Here is a 24,062-nt window from a genome sequence, read left to right as displayed (position 1 = left end):
GCTGAGCCCGGCGCTGAGCCCGGCGCTGAGCCCGGCGCTGAGCCCGGCGCTGAGCCCGGCCCGGATACCGCTCCCACTGCGCCGGCGGGGCGGCTCCGGCCCCGGCCCCCTCGTTTGTGCCTTTCCCGTGTGCCAACGGTTCCCGCTCTGAGCCTGTGTGCCTCACCCGGGCAGGGCGCGGTGGCCTTGAGTCCCTGACGCCTTGGTGCTGTCGAGCCTTTCAGGGGTGCGGGCTACGGGCCGCGTGTGGCACAACGCCTGCCGATGGATGAGTGATGCCCACCCGAGGCTGTCCGCGTGCTTTCGCTTGTGTGTTTTGCTCTCTGCTGTCGGTCGATTTTTAAGGTTCCTCCGTACACCCAAGCTTACTTTCTTCAGAAGTGCTTGTTCATGTGCAAGCCACCTTGATTTCTGCTTTGCTCCTTAAGTATTTTTGCCTGTTCTGTAAGAAAATGATGTTTATTTTGGTCTGTCTTTCTTTTTCAAGTTCCTTTGCACAGAAAATGGATGATGAAGGGCAAAGCTATATTTCTGCAGAAGCACCTGATACAATGGAATCAGTTTCTTTTCTCAGTGTATCGGGTAATCCTTCACCTATGGAGTCAACTGTATTGCCTAATACAGAGAAACAGCAGGTGTGGGTTGGTTTTGTAGTGGGTCTTCTGGTTATGGGTTTTTTAAGCTCTAAGACAAATACTTTTTTGGTGGTAACTGCTATATTTGCCTGTCCCCAGGATCTGTTGGTTCTGCTTGCTTCTCATTGCTACAAATAGATCACAACCATTAGCCAATACTGGTGGTCAGTGCTACATGATGTGTTGTAGCAATGTCTAAGCTTTTGAGAAGGAAGTAAAGGACTTCAGGAACTGCACTTTGAATGTAATGTGACTGTACCATTCCTCTTAGTAAGCTAAACAAGCATACAGATCCTTGTTGAGAGCTTGCTGGGTGATTGGAAATACAGCTCTGTCATGCAGTGCTGCAGTGCACTTCTGCAGGTTGTATTGCATTCCTGCCTTTATAGACTTGTAGGTTTCCTGATTGGCTTACTTCCCTCAGGTGACTTAATTTTGTATGATTAGTAGAGTGCTGCTTGTGGGAGGGACGGGGAGAGCTCTAGTTGAGCCATCTGCTGAATGAACAAGTTGCCAAAGTAGGGGCTTTGAAGCTATATGAGGAAAGAAGGAATGCTGGGATCCCTCTAAAAATCTCCCAGCTTCAGCTGGATGGGGAGACCTTTGTCTAATGGTGTGGGATGGAAAAGCCCACCTTGGCAACTGAGAGCTGTTTCATGGTTGTTACTGTGAGGAAGATGAGGGGCTTGTGCCTAGGTAGCAGTAATGAAGCTGCCTCGAGACTAGGAATATGTCAATCTGTTAGCATGCTCCATACACAGTGGAAGTGAAATGCTGTAGAGCAGCTATTAGAAAATCCAGCTTGAATTCAGTACAGCGTAACACCAGAAGGTGGAAGCAGTGCAATTTATGTCACTGTTTGTTCCTCTTTTAAAATCAAGATACTGGCTTTGTCCTAAAAGAACACTAAAAGGGAAAGGAAGAGGGGGTGGAGGGGAGGGGTGGGAGGTAAGAAAAGGCTGCTTAGGGGCATTAGGGATGAAGAAGCAAATGGAAGCTTAGAATCTGAACTTCACAAGGAAGGAAGAGGTGAGGCAGCGAGATAAAAAAGGAAATGGTGCACTCAAGATGTATGCTGATGTGACTTGGGGGGTGCTCTATTTGGAAAGTGGCCATTATGACTGTGGATTGTTTTGTGTGTGTGTCGGTTTTGTTTTTTGTGTTTTTTTTTTTTGTTTTTTTTTTTTATTCCTATGAATAGGTGTATCAGCCTTTGAAAGTCTTCTTGAGAGTGAGGCCGTTTTCTGTAGCAGAGCTTGAAAACCATGAACCTCAGGTTAGTCGTAGAATTAAGAAATGAGTTTTTCTTTTCCCCCAAGTAGAACCTAGTATTGTAAACTGGGACTTTCTTTTATAAAAGTTCTGTACTGCTTCCAAATAGAATTAGTGGACACCTGGGTAAATGTAATGTTTTTATCACATGGTACAGACATGCCTGCCTGTAGCTTTGCAAAATTCCACTGGGTACTTTATTTGAATGGAAGAGATGATGCAGTTCCAGGAGTAGTTCAGGAACCTGACCCTTGGGTTTCTTTGGAGTGCTTGAACAGTCTACTGCCTCATCCCGGTGACTTGTTGCTCAGCCTGTGAAGGTTTTTTTTCTATAACGTCTGCAGTTTATACTGTCGGATTCAGATGCTTCAGTGTTTTACATACATACATGTACACATGCGAACACACAGAACACTCCTCCTTCCTACACGCTGTCAGTGCTTCCAGTTTGGTATCATTCATCAATCTGAGCTGGCTGTAAGGGTAAATTGATTTACAAAATCAGATTGAGTTGTTATTCCCTTTTGGAGTAGGAAAATTTTGACTACCTGGATGAAATTCCGTACTCGTGATACAACTGTCAGTGACTCTTGCGAGTCACCTGCTGGAGAGCAGGAAGTTGTGTTCTTTGGACATAAACAATGTGTACCTAGTCAGAAATAGCCCAACTCCTGCCAGCTTATTTGCGGGGTTGGCTGGGGGAGACAACAAGGGCGATGTGTTACCACCTGGATTCCAGCTCTGCAGACCTTGACTGCTCATGAGCTTCTATAAAGCTGCTGGCACATGCTGCACATGTTGGATTCTTCTGTAGCCCTCTAGGATTTAGTACATCTGACCTGCATTCCTGTTTCTTGCAACGTGGGATGAATGTACACAAGTTTAGACCTTGGCATAGTGAGCAGTTGATTGGTCTAAATGCAGTACCCAGCTTCTTAGAGCTTCTATACCAGTTGATAATCAGACTTGCAAATTGAGACTCTACGAGCCGTACCTCCTGTGTACATGCCACACATAGAAGATTAGTTTTACCACCTCTGGCCAGCCTCTAAATACAAATGTTAGATTTAGTTACAATCCATCCTTGCAGCTGATGCTTCAAGACACCGTTCTGCTACACGGATAGTTCAGTTTATATTTTTAGTACCCTGTCTGGTGTAAAATAATTTTTTCTATGATACAGCATTCTGCATTTATTGAGTGAGGGGTAGGTAATTGTACCTCACCTATACTTGAAACTGATTGCTTCCTTCATTACTGATAGCACTATCTATCAATCAAATGATAATGCTTCAAAATTAATTTTATTTATGCTGGTCATAGCTTGTTTCACACTGAAAATGACTGAAGTAGAAAGCCAGTAGATTTTTATATTGCTTTGTTTTCACAGCTAGGATTGTGCAAGCCACACAATATAAATCACAAAATTTGTACCTTACAGAAAACTCCAGACAATTGCCTTAACTTTGTATACACTGTCTTTCATGTAAAATGGGTATCTCTATAGTTGTTGCATGCTTCAAGAGAGATTATATGTAAATTTTGCAGTTCTATGTAGCTCTGGTAAGTAGATGAAAGCACTAGGCTTTTTGGGTTGGTTTGTTTGTTCTTGTTGGGTTGGTTTTTCAGATTTCTGTCTTCCTAAATAACTTTGTGTGGTGTTTTGGTTTACCTTGTCTTGTCTTTTAAGTGTTGTGTAACTATTGAAGATGACCAGACAGTAATTCTTAATGCACCCAAAGAGTCTTCTACAGTGAAAAACAGTGAGAAAGGAATTGGTCGTACTGTGCACAAGTTTACGTTTTCTCAGGTAGGCAAACGTTATTCTAATTTTCAGTTATAGTTTATTTTTTCGCAATGATGATAATTTATTTTTCATAATAACTGATTTTTCTACTGTACCGTGCAATGTGATTTTCCTCCTTGGGATTACATGTGGTGGTGTTTTCCTTAACCACCTGCCCTCCCCCCCCAGCTGCTTATTACTTACTGTCGGGTTGTCAAGAAACCTATGTTACAATGGAGATGCCTATTAGATGACACAAGGAAGGTTCTTTGGTAGTTCTGTTGTTCTCTTTGCTTAGATGCTATAGAAGCTTCTTGTAGGCACAGACTCAGTGCGGTTCTGCCGTTCCTCAAGATGCCCTTATCTGGGAGTGTTACAGGAAATCACATGTTTAAAGGGACTTGTGTTTAGGAACTTATTTTTTAAGGAATAGCAGCCTAACTGCTGGGACATCCTACTCTGGAAGTAAATATCTTAACTCTATTACCTACTGCAAGAAACTGTTCTTGGAGTATCAAAATACAGCTCCAGGCCATTGAGTCATTCAGACTACTGTAATGCTGATTGTCTTATCAGTGGTGGGTGACTGCTGCAGAGTGAGGAGGGGAGCCGTGCATCACTAGCCGAGCTCTTGAAAGTACCCACGAAACAGTATGTGCTCAGTAGCACTGAGCGGTTTGTTTTAGGAATAGGAAAACCTTCAAAAATAAGGCCAAGCCTGAGTGCCTCTCAGAATTAAACAGGCACCCTATGAAAACCCAACAGAAGATGTTGAATCAGCTGGGGTTCACGCAAGACGGAAAATGAAGCTGGTATTGCCTCCTCAGCTTGCTCTGAAAAAGTAGTCACAACTAATCAGTGCTTAATATTTTGATATATTAAACTACTTTGTGCCATTTATCACTTTTTCATACTTTTTTTGTTTTGTGGGTTTTTTTGTTGTTGTTTCTTGTTGTTTTTGTTTGGGGTTTTGTTTGTTTGTTTGTTTGTTTTCCCCTTCTCCAAGGTCTTTGGACCAGCAACTACTCAGAGTGAATTTTTCGAAGGCTCAATGAAAGAGATAGTTGGAGCATATGTTAATGGAGTGAATGGACTGGTGTTTACTTACGGGGTTACAAATGCAGGCAAGACATTCACTATCCAAGGTATAACATATTTGCCAAAAAGCATGTATGACAACCAAGTGAAAATCCAATGAGAAGTTTATATGAGCATCTGCATTTTATCTTGTGTTATTTTTAAGGGACTTCAAAGGATTTTGGTATTTTACCTCGCTCACTTGATGTGGTTTTTAACCACATCAGGGGAAGACATTATCTGAAGATGAACTTCAAGCCATATTTGAGTAACGATGTTAAGAAACTAGAAGATGCACAAGTTAAGCAAGAAGAAGCCATGAAAATGGCTGTTCTTGCATCACTGAAAGAGGTCAGTGATCAAATCAAATACTTCCTTGTTAATGAAGCTTCTTAAAAGCTTCCTGTCTAACAGATTATCTTTAAAATCTCTGTTTCCCTATTGATTCTTTGGGTAACTAAAGAATCTATCTCTAATGCTACTGTAAGGATACTTGGTGAACCGTGGAATAAGGCAACTGTCTGGTTTTGGAGCTCAGGGTAAACTGGAAGAACTTTCTGCAGCAGGCAGCACACAGTTCAAGCAAAAAAAATTGCAAAGCCAAAGCCTGGATTTCTATAGAGGAGCAGTTCTGACACTATGGTGACACTAGCCTTTGAAAAGTCTGAGAGCTGACCAATCGAAAACCCACTTAAGCTAATCTTCTTTTGGGTCAGGTTCCCAGGCTGGATCCCAGGGCAGTTGTTCAAATGCCAGTACTATTTTAAGAGAGATGATGGCAAAATCTTAGCAGGATTAGTGAAGAAGGCAGAAGTGTCCATTTTGGTTGAAGACAGCCTTAAGGCAGATTAAAAAGTTTGTAAACATGCGATTTATGTAACTTCATAAAGGAACTTTTCTGAAACAGCAAGTGAAGTGAGATTACATAAAACAAATTTTCCAGAAGGAATACAGCCTGCTTTAGAAGAGTATATGTATCTTTAACTCTGGTCTCTGAAGACTGTGAGTACAATAGAGGAGTCTACTGTTCCAGCCTCCTGTTCTCATTACCTAGTCATTTCTGTTTCCAGTGTAAGAAGCAGGTCTCACTAGAAAATGGGCAGCTTTATGTGTGTGACTGTTCTGTATTTCTAAGCCGAGTTGCAAGTTGTCACAAATTGTTTGTTTGTCAGAACATTTTAATCTGAAATGTGGTTCTTGCATTTAATCCCAAAATGCAGTAGGCTCAGCTGATTTTCATTTAAAGCAACTCTGAAGGAATTCTGGAAACTATAGAAGTAGTGATTGACTGGGTTTTCTTTTTTGTGGTCTTTGGTACCAACACAGTTAAAGTACTCCAGTTAGCTCTGAAAGAATATCCTTCAATGAATCAAATTCATATGTAAAGTTTGACTCTAAATTCTATTGCTTGATATAAACTCTGCAAACCAACCTTTGTTTAGTCTGAGTCTGGTTAACTTTTGAGGAAAGATCCCAGTCAAAAAACCTCAACGATGCTGAAGATTACATATCTGAGAGTTTCTGAAGAGCTCACTTGCACTATGTGTGTATGTGCATGCGCAGGGGTGAAGGTCTTTAATATACATTGAGGTGGTCAGAAGGGTAGTAGGTAAATATTAAAAGTAACTTTATGGAACTTATAAGCTTGCAAGAAGGAAGAAGCAGGACTTTGAGGTCTAGAAAGGGAGGTCAAATATCTTATTTTGATGATAACCCAATATTTTACAAATATTCCTTTCTGTTAAATCACAATCTGACTTCACTAATAGTTTAGTTACTGAATGTTGCAGTAGGTGATCTAGATGCTGATGCACTACAGTGAAAAGCAAGACCACCATCAGGAAGGAAAGGTAAAAATACATCTAGAAAATAATACATGACAAGACCTTACATATTACAGTGCTTCCACAGTGATAGCTCAGCTATCCACATGCTGCTTGATAGCTTAGGAATGAATAGTATTACTGTTCAGATGCTCACTGAAGCTTGTAATCCGAGAGCAGATATGGTTTGGTGGTCTTGGTTTTGGTTTACATGGACTTCTGTAGGCCCTTTACCCAGGCTCAGTTTACATGTTGTGCAGAAAGAACTTGCTATTCCTTTCATTCTCTCAGTTTAAACTGTTCTGAGTTACTGCAATACCCTTATATTTAATGTTCTACTGTTTGTTCTCTATACATTACTGATATGAAAACTCTTGCTTGTGGTTTACACCCTCTCTTTCCTTCCCTTTACTTGTTCTATTCTTGGGATTAAATACTTTTTTTTCTGGATTAAATGGTGCTTTACTTGCATTCCTATTCCCACCTGTCCTTGTATATGATATTAAATGTTAGCTTCTGTCACTGGCAAACAATGTCCGTTCCTGTTCCCGCTTGTTTTCAGGCAGTCATCTTCATGCTCTTTTCTGTATTTGGTCTTAATGATTTGAAGAACAGTATAGCAGCATAGCTAATTCGGTTTTGTTGAAACACCTTTACAAAAATTTATCACATGCACAAGTACTGTGGCACTGGGTGTTTTACATTCTGGTTTTGCCATGCATAGGTATGCCATGTGTGTCAGTCCCATACCCTGCTTTAGAACTCAGCTTTGTACTTCACAGACAGAATTAATAGAATCCATGTTTGTGGTTATACTTGTAACTACTCAAGAAACATGGCCACTTACAAATTACAGTGAAATCATGTACTATTTATCTTGAAAATGAAAGATCTAAAAGTACGACTTCATAATTTTCTAAAAAATTCCATTTTGGGTATACAAAGCGAGTAACACAGGCAGCAGTAGTCAGTCCATAATGAATTTAGCACTGCATTAAAATAGCTAGAACGTTAAGGTTTACTTCTCTGAATCTGTTCCCCTCTTCTACTGTAGCTAGGATGATGCTCTATCAAGACTAGGTTTTGGGAAATTGGAGTGAATGTCCTGATGAAAATCTGCATTGGTTTATAAAAATGGGCAGGGAGGTAGTATGTGGAGATGTTGGAATATCTAAATAGTGGGAGTTGCTTTGTTACACTGGTTTTCCTATGGGTAATGTGAAGCCTGGGCTTTGACAAACCTTGGCAGGTTTTTAAATAATTTCGTTGGTGTAAAGAAATTCGGCAAATGTGTGTACTTAAAGAGATTGTGCTGTTTTCTATATAGGATTTTTAGTGGCCCTTTAGTAATTCAGTATTAATTAAACCAACTTAGGCTGTTGCTTTATCAGATCTTTAAGGTCTTTATGAATTTATTTCACTTTTTCTGAGGTTTTAAAGCAAGTTTGACTCATACTCTTACAGACCTGGCACAAGCCTGTGATTTGCAAAAGTGATTTGTAACAAGCAGGCAAATTAAGAATCTCTGCTGCTTTATTCTCTCTGTTGCTTACCACCCTGCCATCTGCCCCTGAGAGAAACTTACTTCTTCAGTTCTCTCGGTTGACTGAAGTACTGTTGAGATTTGCCCAACAGTTCATAAAGGCATTCTGCGCTGTCGCAGTCTGACAGAGGATCTTGTTTCTCCTAGAACTATGACGTAAGCCACCTATGTTAGCAGCAGTTGGCCTCCAAAACAGGTTGCTGCGATATCGGAGAGTGATTGTTCTTGTGAGGGAAAGAGCATTTATTGATTTAGTTCAATATTTTTAAAAACACTTCATCTGCACTCAGAGTAAGGGTGGCTTAACACTTCATACTGTTTTGACATCTAAATACTGGAATTTCTGTCATTTTTAACTTCTGCTGTTCTCAGTCTGCTCATATGGATGTAATGGTCTTATTTTCTCAAGGAGACAGAAGGCAGCTCAAATACTGTAACAAATACGTGTGATGTGGAGTCGAATTCTTCCAACTGTACCTCAAAAAGTCTTCCTTCTAATTCACTAGGTAAAATGCAGTGGAAAATTTTGAGGTGAAGGGGACTGTGAAAATTTAGGAATATACATGGGTAACTGTTGGTGAATTAAAAAAACCCCTCTGTATACATATATTTACTTTGTAGTATAGTAGTTAAACAAAATTTTAATGGCTCTACTGTGGAGGAAGGGTAAATATGTGAAAATATTCTGATACCTTTTCTCCTTTTGGGAGAAGAGGGAAGCTTAGTTCTGCAAAGTGAATGTATAAACTTCGGGAAGCGTACTGGGGGGGCAATAGCTTAGATTTTGAGCGTATTCTCAGTGCAGGTGACTGCTGAGAAATGTGAACGTTCTTGGGTAAACTCAAAATTATGCAGTACTGTATATCTAATTGTACAACACATATACAAGCCTCCTCCTTTTAGAAGGTTCTATATACTATAAAATTTATCAATATGTTGTTTAATCATTGAACTTTTCCTTTGTTTTGGGTTAGCAGAGAAGAACTTTGTTTCACTTGATAAGTACAGGACTAATATGCACCAAAAGACACAAGCATCTGTGTGGATTTCCTTCTGTGAAATTTATAATGAATATGTGTATGACCTATTAAATGTATTATCTACATCAAAAACTCAGAAGCGCAGAGTCTTAAGAATTTGTGAGGATCAAGGAGGAAATTCTTATATTAAAGGTAATACTGTTTTATAACCTTAGCAGTTTCACAGAATATCTTTGATAATCAGAAATGTATGTAAATGGTCTCTTTTCACAGACTTAAAGTGGATTAACATTCAGAGCACTGAAGAAGCCTGCAAAATACTGAAAATAGGAAACAAGAACAGAAGCTTTGCTTGTACTAGAATGAATGAGCAATCAAGTAGGAGGTTAGTTTCTCTAATTGTAAGCATACTCTGTTCCTTTTAAGGGGAGGAGGAGGAGGGGAAGGGAGGAGAAGACTCTTGAATGTGTTTCAAATTAACCACTCTTTAATAGTAGTTTAAGACTTTCTTTGATTATTCATGGTTTATTATGAAATTCTTTCTGGAAGAAACTTTAATAGTAGCTGGACTTGGGTTGCTATTCACGGCTTTGGGTAGCCTAAAAGATCAAATCACACTCTTTTTTGAGTGCCGTTAGAGCTATACATATTGGTAAATGCTAATGATGCTGAGTGGGAATGGCTGTGAAAGGATGTTGAAGGAAAAGCTGGTTAGCTCTTCATCACTGGCAATACAATTCCTGGAAACTTGGAGCCTGTCAGTAGGGGGATGTAGGAAGGAGTTGTGCAGTACCTTGCAGTGCTGCTAGATTACCTGGATGCTTGCTGTGCTCTAGCTGACCTTGCTTGGTATATTAAGAAATAAGATCCTAGCTTTCCCCCCTCTGGAGAGGGCTCAGGGAGAATCTGGCTTGATGGAGCAGGAGGAAATGGAGACGGTGGTATATGTTCTGTTGAAAATGCCTTTTTACTTGATTTTAATGTCCTGTTCTTTATTTCTTCTTTCAGTGTGGAAGGGACATGTTGTATATTTATCTAATACAGTCACAGTGTTACTAAGCCTACTTTTTCTATAAAAAACAAGAAGTTGTATTGTTCTGTTAGCTAAAGACAACTGCCATTGAATTTCATGCTATGGTTTTACCTGAATTTCACTCTTACTTACAGCACTGCAGAAAAGAACTGTGTGGGTTTTTTTTTTTTTGTCAGAGTTTTGTGCCCAGAATGTCCTCTTTTTTTGCTCCAGAGAACATGCTGACTTACACCTAGCTTGTTTCTAAGTTGGGGTGTGTTGTTTTTCTTTTTTTTTTTTTTTAAGAAACTCCAATTCTTAAGTTGTGGGTTGGTTCTCAGAGTGAAGCACTGCTTTAAATATATACTAGAGAAGCTTGTCTTGTGCGCTTCCTGATTTGCTGGGTAAACTGAGGACAAGGCACTTCTGGTTCTTTTTTGTAGCTTGATGTCTAGAACAGAATAACTGGATCTTCAAAGGTTACAAATTCAACCTTTCTAGAAAACAGAATAATTTCAAAACTGAACAAATAACTGTAGGCAAAATTACAGGGCTGTCCAACCTTAACTTACTCCCTTCGCCAGTACCTATTCCTAATCAGTTCTTCAGATCTGCTGAGTTCAGATACTGCCTGAAGTTTGAAGTGGCTACCTGAGCACTCATCCTCTGATCAGCTGATTTAAGTGAACTGGCTTGTTTATTGTCCAAGACAGTTTGTAGGTTTCATGTAACATTTTTCCCTTCCTGTATTAAAAGAAATGGAAAGTCAAGTACAACTTTTACTGCTGCTTTTTGCTGCCAAATGAATGCATTGCAAAGGTAACTAATGTAAATTGATAAATTAATTCTTGTTCTTTCTTCAGCACTGAACTTTCTGTAGCATAAAAATTTTACTTTGCTTCAGTGACTGCTTAATTTTCATAATTGTGCTTATTAAAAAGAACTTCTTTTCATTCCAGTCACAGTATATTTTCAATCAGGCTACTAAAGCTAACTGATGAGCATCAGCCGCGTGTTCTTGGAGTTTCAGAGTAAGTGAATGCTTCAGCTGATTACCAGAATGTAAATACTTCAGAAAAGTTGGTAAGGTGTAAGTGTTCTAAACTGGTGAACTTTCTTTTAGTAAACAACTACTCCAAGAGCTGAGAAGGAAATTGGAATTACACTGGCTGCATAAAACTGACTGGAAGTCAGATAAGGACAGATGCAGAAGTGTTTCCCTGTCTCTTACTCTGTTAACGTCTGGCTGAAAGAGCCTGTTAAAACTCTCAATAGTACAAAAATTGAGGGAAATATACATATATTGTCTAACATAATGAGAAGGTGGGGACAGAGTAGTACTATGTAATACCACACTGTATTCATAGCCTTTCACATAGTTGAAATATGTGCCTTAATAATGTGTATAGTATTAGTATGTACTTATTTCAGCTGTGTGAAAGGCTCTAATCTTACAAAGGTTTTATTTTGTGTAAATAAATTTGTATAAGAGAGTAACAGTTTGATTATGTGAATTATCTAACTGTGAGAGTATTTCAAGGGCTTTCTTAATATGAAGTGAAAACGACAAAATTCCTTGATTATGCAGGATAGTTACCTCTGATTGTAACCTATTGTACCATTAGGGGCAGTTCAGTGATCTGAGTTCAGTAGCGCGTAATTGCTAGAGGGAAGCAAAGAGCTCTAAGTTGATCTCTGGAGGACTTCTGTGTTCTTACTTGGAATAGTGAACAAGTAATTCTCTAACCAAAAGAGGCAGTCCACAGTGTATCCTGCATACTATCCTGCAATCTTCTCAGTGCTGCAACTGGTGAAAGTGACTGCAAAATGCTCCTTAGCCATTGCCCCAGTGTGCAAAACTGTCTCAAATTCCTTTTATCTTGCCTGGAAGTACTTTCGGATTGCAACAAAATTTTAGGTTACTGAACTGAATTCTTTATGTAAGAATGCCTACAAACTTTTAGATGAATGCTACCAGCAGAGTTATTTGGATATGCTGAATAGACTGCCTTAGGAGAAGCAGTCTTGTTCAAGTATCTTCATATACAATGGGAAGATAAGATAGGTTAGTGCTGTTACCCTAAATACAGTGTAGTGCCTTGCATAGTGCCTCCTGGACAAAACATCACCATTAAAGTACAACTTATTCTGTGATCTAGGTAGGCTGAAATGAGTCACTCATTTACACTGTAGACACATAAAGAATTAAAGACATGCAGTTCTGTTCTCATACTGTTTAAAAACAAGTTTATGTGCATGCTGTGGATAATTCTTTCATGCAGGTTGTCTTTCTGTGACTTGGCTGGGTCAGAGAGGTGTAATAAAACACAAGCCTTTGGAGACAGACTAAAAGAAGCAGGAAATATTAATAATTCTCTTCATATCCTTGGAAAATGCATTGCAGCACTGAAGCAAAATCAAAATCCAAAGTAAGTGATAAGTTGTAAACAACAATCTAAGTTTTAGGCTGAAACTACAGAGAATAAAAAAGGGCAATTAGAAGTAAACTACCAAGACTTTTTAGTGTGTGTATGATCAAAACAAAGCTCCTGTTTTGTTCTCTTCCATCTCCAAATTATACATGTAAATTTGTCAGATAGCTGACGTGTCCTGTACTTAGCTTTTGGCTTGCTCCAGTATCTGCTTTGTAACACTAGGGAACTGTGGCACAGACGCTATACTACTTTTTTACTTTTAAATAGTTTAATTTGTTGGAGACCTTATGAGATCCAGGAAAGACCTTGCTCTTTGGTATGAAATAGCTAAGGCTTAAATATGAGCATCCTACTGGGTCTATTTCCTGACAAGAACTAAGCTTAGTTGAAGTTTAATGTAGCTTTGCAATTTTTTTGTTTCGCCCTCTTCTCCCCCTAAGGATGAAGCCAAGCTATATTCCATTCAGAGAGAGCAAATTGACTCGTCTGTTTCAGCCATTCTTCTGTGGAAAAGGCACAGCTTGTATGATTGTAAACATTAATCAGCATGCCTCCACATATGATGAAACGCTACATGTAATGAAATTTGCAGCTATAGCCAAACAGGTAAGAGTTCATCTACTCCTTCTGCTAATCTGCATTCTTTGTTACCCTTGGTTTGTGAAATTATCAGGTTGTATGGACTCAAGTGTGATTTGGACTTTTGATGCATCGTACTAATTACTCTGCCTGTGGCTTCTCTCTAAAAGGCTTCTGATAGTCTTGCCAGTCCTTACCACCTTCTTGTGGTATAATAAGTAAAGATAGCTGCAGCTCTCTGGCTTGCTCAGTTCTACACACCAACATTCTGTGAAAAAGTAGTCCAGGTGTTTTCGGATATGTCTGGTTAAACTATATATGAGCAAATGCAAGATTATGTTTCAAGCTTTTGATGAATTGTTTAACCTGTGTTCATTTAAGTGTCTATTGCACGAGATGGCAATTGCTCAAAACTTCTGGGACAGCTTGTGGTGGCAGTAAAAGTAGAAGCTGCTTCTTGTAGGGAGTGGGAAGGTGGGCTATGTTGCATTTTTTGGCAGAAATAGTCTTTTTCTAGTCTGGAACCATGGATGAGTTCTGACACTTTCCAAGTCTGTAATGGCATGTTCAGTGTGATCTTGGAGAGAAAAAGTTCTCTAATTCTTTTCAGCTGCAACTTTCATAAGGTAAGTGTGCACTGAGGAGACAAGCTTCTCTGATGTGTTGTCCCATGACATAAAATCTTTTAACTAGCATGAACTGCTGAATCCTAGTTGCAGTATTTCAGGAAGGAACAAATGGTTTGGGGATTTGCTGCCTTTCATTACCTTCCCAGGAGACCACACAAAGACCTTGTATTTTAGAAGGAGAAAACACCTTTCTAGACAAGCATACTTGTACTTTGTTAGAGTATTGAAGCCTTAAATTCATATTGATATAGATCTTTGTCTGGTAAGCGACATGTAAAATTATGCTAATATTCTTGTAATCGTTAAATATAGTTTAAATACAACAATACCTTCATGACACTTCTTCCTAGTATTCTGATATCTGCAATATTGACAGCATTGATAGATCAGTGCTTTCAATTCTGGCTCTTTCAGGTAATCCAGACAATCCTACCAAAAAGTTTAGATGGCTTTTCACCCAAGCTTGTTGGAGATTGTGGCAAACCTATCATGCAGTTTGATGCTGGTACATCTGTAGATGACTTTCCTGACAGTACTGAAACCTATGCAGAAGAGGAAGTGGACATCACCATTCTGAGTCACGAGGTAGGTGCACATCTACTAAAGACTGTACTCAAGAAAGCCAACACTATTAGCTATAATATTAGAAGCTTTTAATCTAAGAGATGCTTCTGCTTGGGGTTAGGCAGACATATAATCTTAAAGTGTTCTAGCTCTGAGGGATCAAGTGTAGTTGTGGAAGGCTGCCTGTGGCTTTCTAATTAAGTCAAGTGCTAGATTTGGAATTCAACTGATTGCTTAATGGTAAGAGTAACGAAAAGCAGCATGTGTATTGAAAACTGCTTTTAGCTGTTTGCGTTCTTTTGGGTACACCAGGAACAAGCTAAGATGCAGCATTTAAAAAACAGATCTATGCAATCTAACATTAATGAATTGTAAAGATCAATTACATTTTATACTAAACGCTTATGCAAATTAATATTTAAATGCCAAGAGTAATAAACTTTTTGATAGCAGAAACCATCAAGATAGAGAAAGATTGTATGTGCAGCCAGGAACTCAGGGGGTTGGAGTAGGTGACCTTTGAAGGTCTTTTCCAACCCAAACTATTTTATATTATTCTATCACATTTAACCTATTCTGCAGCCCCCCTGAAAATGCAGGTTTGTAGAAATGCCCTCTGTGGATAGCTGTGTGTATGAATATTTAATTTGACATGCATATCATGTGTTTCATGTGATGTGTTGCAAACGTGTGTTTCTAGCTTGTTTTTTGAAAGGAAATATGTTGAATTTAGGATCTCTTGAAAACTACAGAGGACCTAAAGGAGAAACTAGTTGCAGAAAGGCAAAGTAAACTCGTACTGGAGGTGAAGATACGTAGAGAGATGGCAGAAGCAATGTTCCGACAGCTGTTGGAAACAGAGGAAGCTTGGAGGCAAGTCATGTTGCAGTTCTCTTCAAGACTGAAAGGATTACATATATTACATTATATAAATGCATGCATTTATATACACATATGCATGTATATACATATATGTATACGCAAGACATGTTTACTTATGTTACTTAGGGAAGTTAGTTCTGTACAGTTTCAAAGCTTCTGATGAAAAGGGAAGAAGGAACATGAAGATCAACTTGCACAGATCAACCTCTTCCCATGTACAATGGAAAATTAATGCTGTTTTCTGTTAAACTTTGTTTAATTTGTAATTACTGGAGATTTTCTGACTTGTTATTAGTATTTAGCAGATGTGGAAAGTTGTTATAGGTGCCCCATTGGGGCTTGTGATGTTTCCAAAACTTACACTTGATCATGTTAACACGCATGCACGTGCTTAAGGTAGTTTAGAATCATAGAATAGTTAGGGTTGGAAGGGACCTCAAGATCATCTAGTTCCAACCCCCCTGCCATGGGCAGGGACATCTCACACTAAACCATCCCACCCAAAGCTTCATCCAACCTGGCCTTGAACACCACCAGGGATGGAGCACTCACAACCTCCCTGGGCAACCCATTCCAGTGTCTCACACCCATAACAGGAAAGAATTTCCTCCTTATATCCAATCTAAACTTCCCCTGTTTAAGTTTTAACCCGTTACTCCTTGTCCTGTCACTACAGTCCCTGGCAAAGAGACCCTCCCCAGCATCCCTATAGGCCCCCTTCAGATACTGGAAGGCTGCTATTAGGTCCCCACGCAGCCTTCTCTTCTCCAGGCTGAACAGCCCCAACTTCCTCAGCCTGTCTTCATACAGGAGGTGCTCCAGTCCCCTGATTATCCTCATGGCCCTCCTCTGGACTTGTTCCAGCAGTTCCATGTCCTTTTTATGTTGAGGACACCAGAACTGCACACAATACTCCAGGTGAGGTCTCACAAGAGCAGAGTAGAGGGGCAGGATCACCTCCTTCAACCTGCTGGTCACACTCCTTTTGATGCAGCCCAGGATACGGTTGGCTTTCTGGGCTGCGAGCGCACACTGAAGCCGGCTCATGTTCATTTTCTCATTGACCAATACCCCCAGGTCCTTCTCTGCAGGGCTGCTCTGAATCTCTTCTTTGCCCAGTCTGTAGCTGTGCCTGGGATTGCTCTGACCCAGGTGTAGGACCTTGAACTTGTCATGGTTGAACTTCATCAGGTTGGCATCAGCCCACCTTACAAGTGTGTCAAGGTCCCTTTGGATGGCATCCCTTCCCTCCAGTGTATCAACAGGACCACACAGCTTGGTGTCATCGGCAAACTTGCTGAGGGCGCACTCAATCCCACTGTCCATGTCAGCGACGAAGATGTTAAGACCGGTCTCAACACTGATCCCTAAGGGACACCACTCGTTACCGGTCTCCAGCCAGACATCGAGCCATTGACCACAACTCTTTGTGTGCGGCCATCCAGCCAGCTCTTTATCCACCGAGTGGTCCATCCATCAAATTGATGTCTCTCCAATTTAGAGACAAGGATGTTGTGTGGGACAGTGTCAAACGCTTTGCACAAGTCCAGGTAGATGACATCAACTGCTTTACCCTTATCTATCAATTCTGTAGCCCCATCATAGAAGGCCACCAGATTGGTCAGGCAGGATTTCCCCTTAGTGAAGCCATGCTGGTTGTCACCAAGCACCTTGTTGTTTTTCATGTGCCTTAGCATTGTATCACTTTAAGCTCTCCTGGATTCTTGCTCCTGGATGATTTGTTCTTAGTTTAGAATCTTGTAAATTACTGTGTCTGCATGTGCTGATATTACTAATTTGGAGACTTTTTAAAAGTGTGTCCAAGTTGCTCAACCTGAATTTACTTCCTCTTAACTCTTCTTTCCTTGAAATCAGTTTCCTGCTGTTTGAATTGCTAACTGAGGCTATCCCTGAGTTAAGTTGACAGCTGAACACATGGCAGTTTAACACCTGCACTGGCTTTAAAATTGTTTGGGTACTTTTTTGGATGAACATGTGAAGCAGCAGTGGTGCCTTTTCTCTGTTGAGGTGATGTTCTGTGTCACTGCGGGGGCAGTAGAATCATAGAACAGTTAGGGTTGGAAAGGACCTTAAGATCAAGTTCCAACCCCCCTGCCATGGGCAGGGACACCTCACACTAAACCGTCCCACCCAACGCTCTGTCCAACCTGGCCTTGAACACCTCCAGGGATGGAGCACTCACAGCCTCCCTGGGCAACCCATTCCAGTGCCTCACCACCCTCAAAGTAAAGAACTTCCTCCTTATATCCAATCTAAACTTCCCCTGTGTAAGTTTTAACCCATTACCCCTTGTCCTGTCACTACAGTCCCTGACGAAGAGTCCCTCCCCAGCATCCTTACAGGACCCCTTCAGATACTGGAAGGCTGCTCTGAGGTCTCCACGCAGCCTTCTCTTCTCCAGGCTGAACAGCCCCAACTTCCTCAGCCTGTCTTCATATGGGAGGTGCCCCAGTCCCCTGATCATCCTTGTGGCCCTCCTCTGGACTTGTCCCAACACTTCCATGTCCTTTTTATGTTGAGGACACTAGAACTGCACACAATACTCCAGGTGAGGTCTCATGAGAGCAGAGTAATGTGTAATGTCTTGAAATAATAAGGTGAAATGAATTTGGCATTTATCTTTAAGGGAAAAAATAGAAACCCAATCCCAAAACAACAATGTGAAGGACACTGCCCTGGAAATATGCTTCAAATATCAGGCCTAATTGGGTATAGTTGTATCTATCACATGTTAGTGCTTGTTTTTTATGTATGTCATGTAGAAGTTACACCTTGCTGCAAGTCTGTAGGATTATTGAGAATAAAAAGGAGGAAAGTACTTTCTTGATCTCTTAACTTCACTATCTATGAGTAGATGAATAACTGTGATATTGCCTATTGAACACACATAATCAAATTGTAATAGTTAGAATGCTAATGTTTTAAATAAAACTAATATGTTCTCCTTAGCAACCGTTTGGAAGATATGAAAGACAGTTATGAAGAAAAACTGGAGAGCAAATTTGAAATGTATAAAGAGGCCATCAAGAAACATGCATATATGTGTGCAATGGAACAAATTGAAGACCAGTATGTTCCCGTAGAAGAATTTCTAGCTGAACAAGAGAAAGTTGAGGTATGACGTACTCTCTATACACTCATATATATTGCTAAAAATTGTGTGCTAGCCTCTTAACTGTAAATTTTGCTTTTCCTTAACAGAATAATTCAGGAATCCCAAATATAACACTGAATAGTCAAAATAACTAGCAGTTCAGCTTAGCTGTTCTGGTGTCCAGTGCTAACCATAGGGATAGAGATATCCTCTGTCTTACACTACCTGTAGTGTATACTTAATTTTTCCAATCTTTGAGAACCCAGAAAAATTAAATCCAAGTCATTTTTATCTCCGTAATGCAATGATTGGAACACCTAGATGGGTGGTGTATACAGCAGTCTGTCTTTGTGGAGATCCTTGGGAATATAGGGTGTGGAGTGAAAAGCTAGCCTGAAAGGGCAGTGGGGAATCGAATACAGGGTAGGTATTTCTTAGGTATAATGTATTTCTGCTCTGAAAGACTACGTGGAGGATTGTGGGATAAGAAACTGTGATAAGAAATTACATTTTATGCAGGGTTGAACTTAATCTCTTGAAGGCATTTATACCTAGAACTGGTCAGAGTTGGCATCAGTAAGTTGCTGTTCCTTTCGCAACTGAGTCATGCTAGCCATGCGCAACAACATCAGTCTTTACTTCTAACCTCTGCGTAGATGGCTAAGTGTATCCAGGCAACAGAGTGGGACCTGTGGGTCTCAGTCTTTTCAGAAGGTCTGTAGTGGAAGAATAGAACTGTGGTGTACACCAGAGGTGCTTTCTCACTGCACTTTCCTGTTCAGGAACTAAGATATCTCTCACTTCAACAGTAGGCAGGTTCCTTTCAAGACATGAGGGAAGTGGGTTTCTGTTGGAGATTGTGATGTATAAACACTTCTGCTTTTACAGCTCTCCATTCAGGTGCTGACAAGCAACACTATTGTGTAATTGCCTCTGTTTTTTCAGCTCCTTCACACTTGTCTTTTTTCTTCAGACTCTGGTTTTATTTTCACTTAAGCCCTAGCTATTCATCATATAGGGGTGGAGGAAAAGAGTTCTAATAGTGCTGTCTGTACTTATAGCTGCCTTGTACACTGGCCATAAGGCTGCATAAGGAAAGAAACAGAGATGGTCTTGGTAGCAAGTCAAATAAGGAACTGATAAAATCCCTAAGATGTGAAAGTCTTAACTGGAGCACAACATAAAATCTGAGTGAGCAGCTTCAGAGAGCCAGAATTAGATTAATAACTTATCTTGATGGTGACTCTTGTTTGATTTCCCACTCTGACATCCTACTCCAGCAATCTAACAGGTACTGAAAAAGAGATCGAGATTGAAGCTTGATTCTACAAAAAATGTTCTTCCTATCCAGCAAGCTAACTGACAACAGTGTTTAATGCAGATGCACTAAAGCTTCCTTTCTGCCATATGGTTACTTTTAATACAACTTGGAAATCTTCAGACTGGAAGAGTTAACTCCTGTGTAAAGTAACATCCTCCTTTAGACAAATTCTACCATGTGCCCTTCTTTTTAGGATAGAGAGAATAAAATACTCCAATTGGAAAAGCAACTTGACGAACAGTCAGGGAGGCTGTTGGCTCTGGGAAGTCCGAATTCGGATATACCAACTACTGAAAATTACATGGAACTAGGTAGGAATCTAATCTGGATATTTAAAGTTCTATTTACTTTTTATACTGTGTATGAATAAGAAAGCTTTTCTTTTTGCCTACAGAACTTCTGAACAAGACGATGAAGAGAGCCAATGAAGGACTGCAGAAACAATGCCAAGAGAAAGAAGAGGTAGCTTTGCTTAGTATTTAACAAATCTGTGCATAACTGTCCTAAACTCTGGCATGGTTCAGTGCTTAAAGATCTGCATTCTAGACAAAAACATGAAGATTCTTGCAAATGGGCATCAAGTTTGCAAAAAAGCCCTTGCCCATTGTAGGTGATTTTTTTCCAGAGATTGGCTGTGTTCTGGTTTTAGTCTGTAAAGGCATCTACTACTGTAACAAGTTCCATGGTGAACATGATGTGAGTTGGAACTAGGGAAGTACGTAGCCTTGTATTGGAAGTTATTGTAAACATTGCTGTCATGGCCTCAGCGCTTTCCCTCCTGAAATGCTACCTGCTCATGCACAGGGGAACAATTACAGAACGTGGTAACAGTTTAGATCTAGAGCCAAAATAGTGCCTTAAACCAATAGCTTCTGCAAGTACTGAACTCTCCTATCCACTTAAACTGAAGTAAAGGGTAATGTCTCCATTTCTCAAACAAGTAAGATCTCAGCATTCTGAATAGCATATAGAGGTGGAAATTATAAGCTTCAGGCTGTGTTATTGGGAAAAAAATTAAATCGTTTTAGGTATTCATTTTTGGTTGTTACCTTGAATGAACTTGTAAAGCTACAGTTAGTTTCCTGTGTTTAAAGAGAATGGAGAGGAGGGAAGAGACAAGCCTTGTTCCTTTTACTAGTAACAAATGGGGCTGGGGTTGGAGAAATATTTACAGCTGGTTCTAATAAACCATGTAAATGGAAAGTGAACTTAAATCCCTTTCTATTGAGAAAGAGTTCTCCAAAAATATCTTTTTCCTTGCACAGTTTAATGTTTCTTGTTATGGCCCTGGCATTTGTTTTCCACTCATGTTCTTGAGAGCTCACATCCTTTTCCATTTCCTTTGTCAATTCTGGATTTCAATGAAAGTTTGGCTCTTATGCTTGATATGGGGATACTGTATTGACTGTGTGGATAGAAAGTGCTATAATGATGGGTTTGCTGCCTGGCAATAACTGAAGTGAGAGCATTTTAAAGCAGTTGGTTCCATCATTGCCCTTCTGCTTCTTTGCCTTATGTACCTGCAAATATGTGATTAGTAATTCACTATTTTTCTTGCCATTCAGCCTTTAAACACAAGCAAAGGGTATGGTTTGTGTTTGTTTTAGTAATCTATAGATATTTTCCCTCCAACCTTGGAGAAGTAAATTAATGATATAACTTTAATTTTTCTGGTTCAGAGTTTCTTTTCCCTCTCAGGACTTAATCCATCAATATTCCCATCAGAAAGGTGATATCTTCTGTTGCAACTGTGCTTCAGTTCATTATATGAATAGCTTTAATAAGATGAGTGTTCTTTTTAACTACCCTTACTGAAAAGGAGCAGACTGTTCCAGAAATAGGTTAGTCTGTGCTGCTGGCCTTTAATTGACAGGTCTGTGTAAACCCAGTAGCTTAAGCACAATAGCCCTTTAATGCTCCAGCTGTATTTTGTCACCAGAAGGGATAGGTTGAGACGTAGGAGGTTGGGAGAAGCAGAGAGAAGCAGACTTCATCCGCATTGCTTTAATCTTGCAGCTTGCACTGCTCAGTATTAATCAGAAATTCTTAGTGTCTGTATGAGTTCTAGTCATAAAATTAATGTAAAACGCAGTCTTGAACTCCAATGTGTGTGTGTTTTATTTTCAGCTTATAAAATCTCTGAAGTTAAAAATACAGAAATTAAATGAAACTCTGCTAGAAGCTAATGCAGACTACAGAAAAATAGCAGAAGAGAACAGTCAACTGAAGCATACAATCATGCTCAAGGTTTGTCAGCAATTTAAAAGCAACTTTAATATTACTTGTATCTATAGTTGTACTGGATGCTTCTCATCTTTGTCTAAAAACACCATTCATCTTAGTAATTTCTTTTGATGTTATTTTTTTTTCTGTCCCTAACTTCCTGAGTGATGAGGTCAGAGCCCTTGTGTTTCACGCCTTGACTTTGTGTCTTGTAAGACAAGACTTGCTTTTCAGCTTAAACGATAGACAGACAATAGGGTAACTCTGTGCCAACAATTCCTGCTAATCTGAAGGTGCCACAAATAACTGCCAAGCAAAGAAAATACTTGGAACTCTAGCTGTGAAGTGTTTTGCTGATGGCAAACAAGGTGTCAGTGGGTAAGTGCTTGTGCAACAAGACCAAAGGGCTAGAGCCTCAAAGCTATAAAGCTAGCCACCTGCAGAGATGGCTGAGCTGGATAGAAGATAATGGGCAGGTAAACTACTTAATACTGAAAAAAAAGAAATTGTTCCTTCAAAAGTAGGAACTTCATAAAGCTGACAGTGTCTGACCTCAGATATCAACTAGATTCCTAAATCAAAAAGGTGAAAATTTTGAACTCTTGACACTATGCACCTATGTAAGTCTACAAATGAAGCAAGGCAAGTATAAGGCTGCTTAGTGATGTTTTCCTTTTGAACATTGAATTACCTTCTGCATGATTTTTAGTCTGAGGCTGAAAATTATTCATCCTGAACTTTGTTTCTTAGTAGGTTCTAAGACATAACAAGGTGACTTTTTGTTAACTGCGAGGATTAAAGAGCATGCTTGAGACTCTGTTCTGCCCACTCAAAGCATTTATTCAAATCTGGTTGGTAGACTTATGACTATGATAAGAGTTTTGATTTGACCAGTTTTGCTTTCAGTAATAGCAGGGTGAGCTAGGAAAGCCTCCTTTATTTGGTTCTTAGAACAACAGCAAATCTTTGCATAGTCTGGCCAAGCATTTTATCACCAGCTTCTTAGCCAGACTTGGTTTCTAACTATATATGATGGCCCTGTAGTTCGTTTTTTCTCTAAATTACATGAAAGTAATTCAGAAGAAATGGGTACTGAGTAGCTATTTGGAATAGTAATAACAAGTGTGTTTACTGGTATAATAAAATAATCTGAAACAGAAAATTAACCTCATGAAAAAGACTGGAGTGTTCATATGCCTAACACAGCCTTATCCTCATAGGATCAAGAAATGAGTAGTCTTCAGAACTGGGCTAAACGTGTTCTTGAGCTGGAAGAAACAGTGTCTTCCCTGCAAAAAGAACTTGATGAAAGGAAAAAGCATTTCTCTAAGGAGGAGCCAAAACAACAGAAGCCCAGGAAAGGCTTGTTGGCTAACCTGAAATCCACAGTAGCAGCCACTGCTATTACACCTCTTGGTAAAGGCTGGCGGAAGTATGAAGGTGTTTCATCCTCTTCAGGAAAACAAGTATTATTGGCTCATAAAGCAAAGGACTAATATTTGATTAATCAAAGTGTGCAGTTACTGGGCTTCTTTATCTTAAACTGTTGGTAGCTTTTTCTCACTTGTGGATGCCATCTTCACTGTCATGTTAACTGAGAGAAAAATGTTAATACAGAACTCTTTTAATTGAATCAGTATTGAATATAGAACTATGTAAGGTTAGATCTAAACTTGTGTTTTTAATTTTGATATAGGGATGTGATTTGGGAAATAAATATGTAATTTTAATTCTTGAGCTGCTTGAACTTCTATCATGGTCTTCCATACTGGTAAATGTGTGATTTATGCAAAGTGGGATGTTTATCTTCTGCTTGTTACCATCTTAAACTAAGTATTTCCTTTCATTGTTGATTCCTAGAAATCAGAGGGCTTGTAAACTTAATCCCAAGTAGTTAAAATAGCTGGGGTTTTTCAGTTAATTTTCAGGGTTTGACCTGGAGAATGCCATCTTGGGACCAAACTGAGCAAACCGCTAGAAGAGGCAACAAGGTGAGGTTTATCTGGCTCCTTCCTGTTTTTCAGCTAGCTCAGCATTGTAAAGGAACTTGCTTTAATATAATTCGAATTTGAGTAAGAATAAGCACTAAGTTTTGAAAAACTTATTTATAATAAATTTTTACATTGCCAAATTGAGCTCTGACTGTTCATTTTCTGAAGGTGAGAAAATCAGTGAAATCAAGGTAA

The 24,062-nt window shown here is 39.6% G+C and overlaps 1 protein-coding gene across 4 annotated transcripts; it reads left to right on the top strand.

The window, feature by feature from the left end:
- Positions 1 to 24,007, top strand: LOC136008681 (kinesin-like protein KIF20A). Of its 4 annotated transcripts, none has more exons than XM_065668285.1 (19): positions 1 to 226; positions 488 to 635; positions 1,837 to 1,911; positions 3,598 to 3,717; positions 4,700 to 4,838; positions 4,937 to 5,121; positions 8,546 to 8,642; positions 9,111 to 9,308; positions 9,390 to 9,501; positions 11,088 to 11,159; positions 12,411 to 12,557; positions 13,004 to 13,169; positions 14,186 to 14,356; positions 15,069 to 15,208; positions 18,188 to 18,353; positions 19,847 to 19,964; positions 20,048 to 20,115; positions 21,781 to 21,900; positions 23,097 to 24,007. In XM_065668285.1, exons 2-19 carry the CDS (start codon positions 504 to 506, stop codon positions 23,370 to 23,372), a joined length of 2,502 nt encoding a protein of 833 aa, XP_065524357.1. In that variant the 5' UTR covers positions 1 to 226; positions 488 to 503; the 3' UTR covers positions 23,373 to 24,007. The 4 variants fall into 4 exon arrangements, with proteins under 4 accessions (XP_065524357.1, XP_065524356.1, XP_065524355.1 ...); XM_065668284.1 differs by having other exon boundaries at positions 1 to 309; XM_065668283.1 differs by having other exon boundaries at positions 1 to 345; positions 9,114 to 9,308.
- The last annotated feature ends 55 nt before the right edge of the window (positions 24,008 to 24,062 follow it).

Source organism: Lathamus discolor, chromosome 2 (assembly GCF_037157495.1).
Source record: "Lathamus discolor isolate bLatDis1 chromosome 2, bLatDis1.hap1, whole genome shotgun sequence".
NCBI classification, from domain to species: Eukaryota; Metazoa; Chordata; class Aves; order Psittaciformes; family Psittacidae; genus Lathamus; species Lathamus discolor.
Note: the sequence above shows the minus strand (reverse complement) of the source record. Positions and strands in the feature narration are given on the sequence as shown.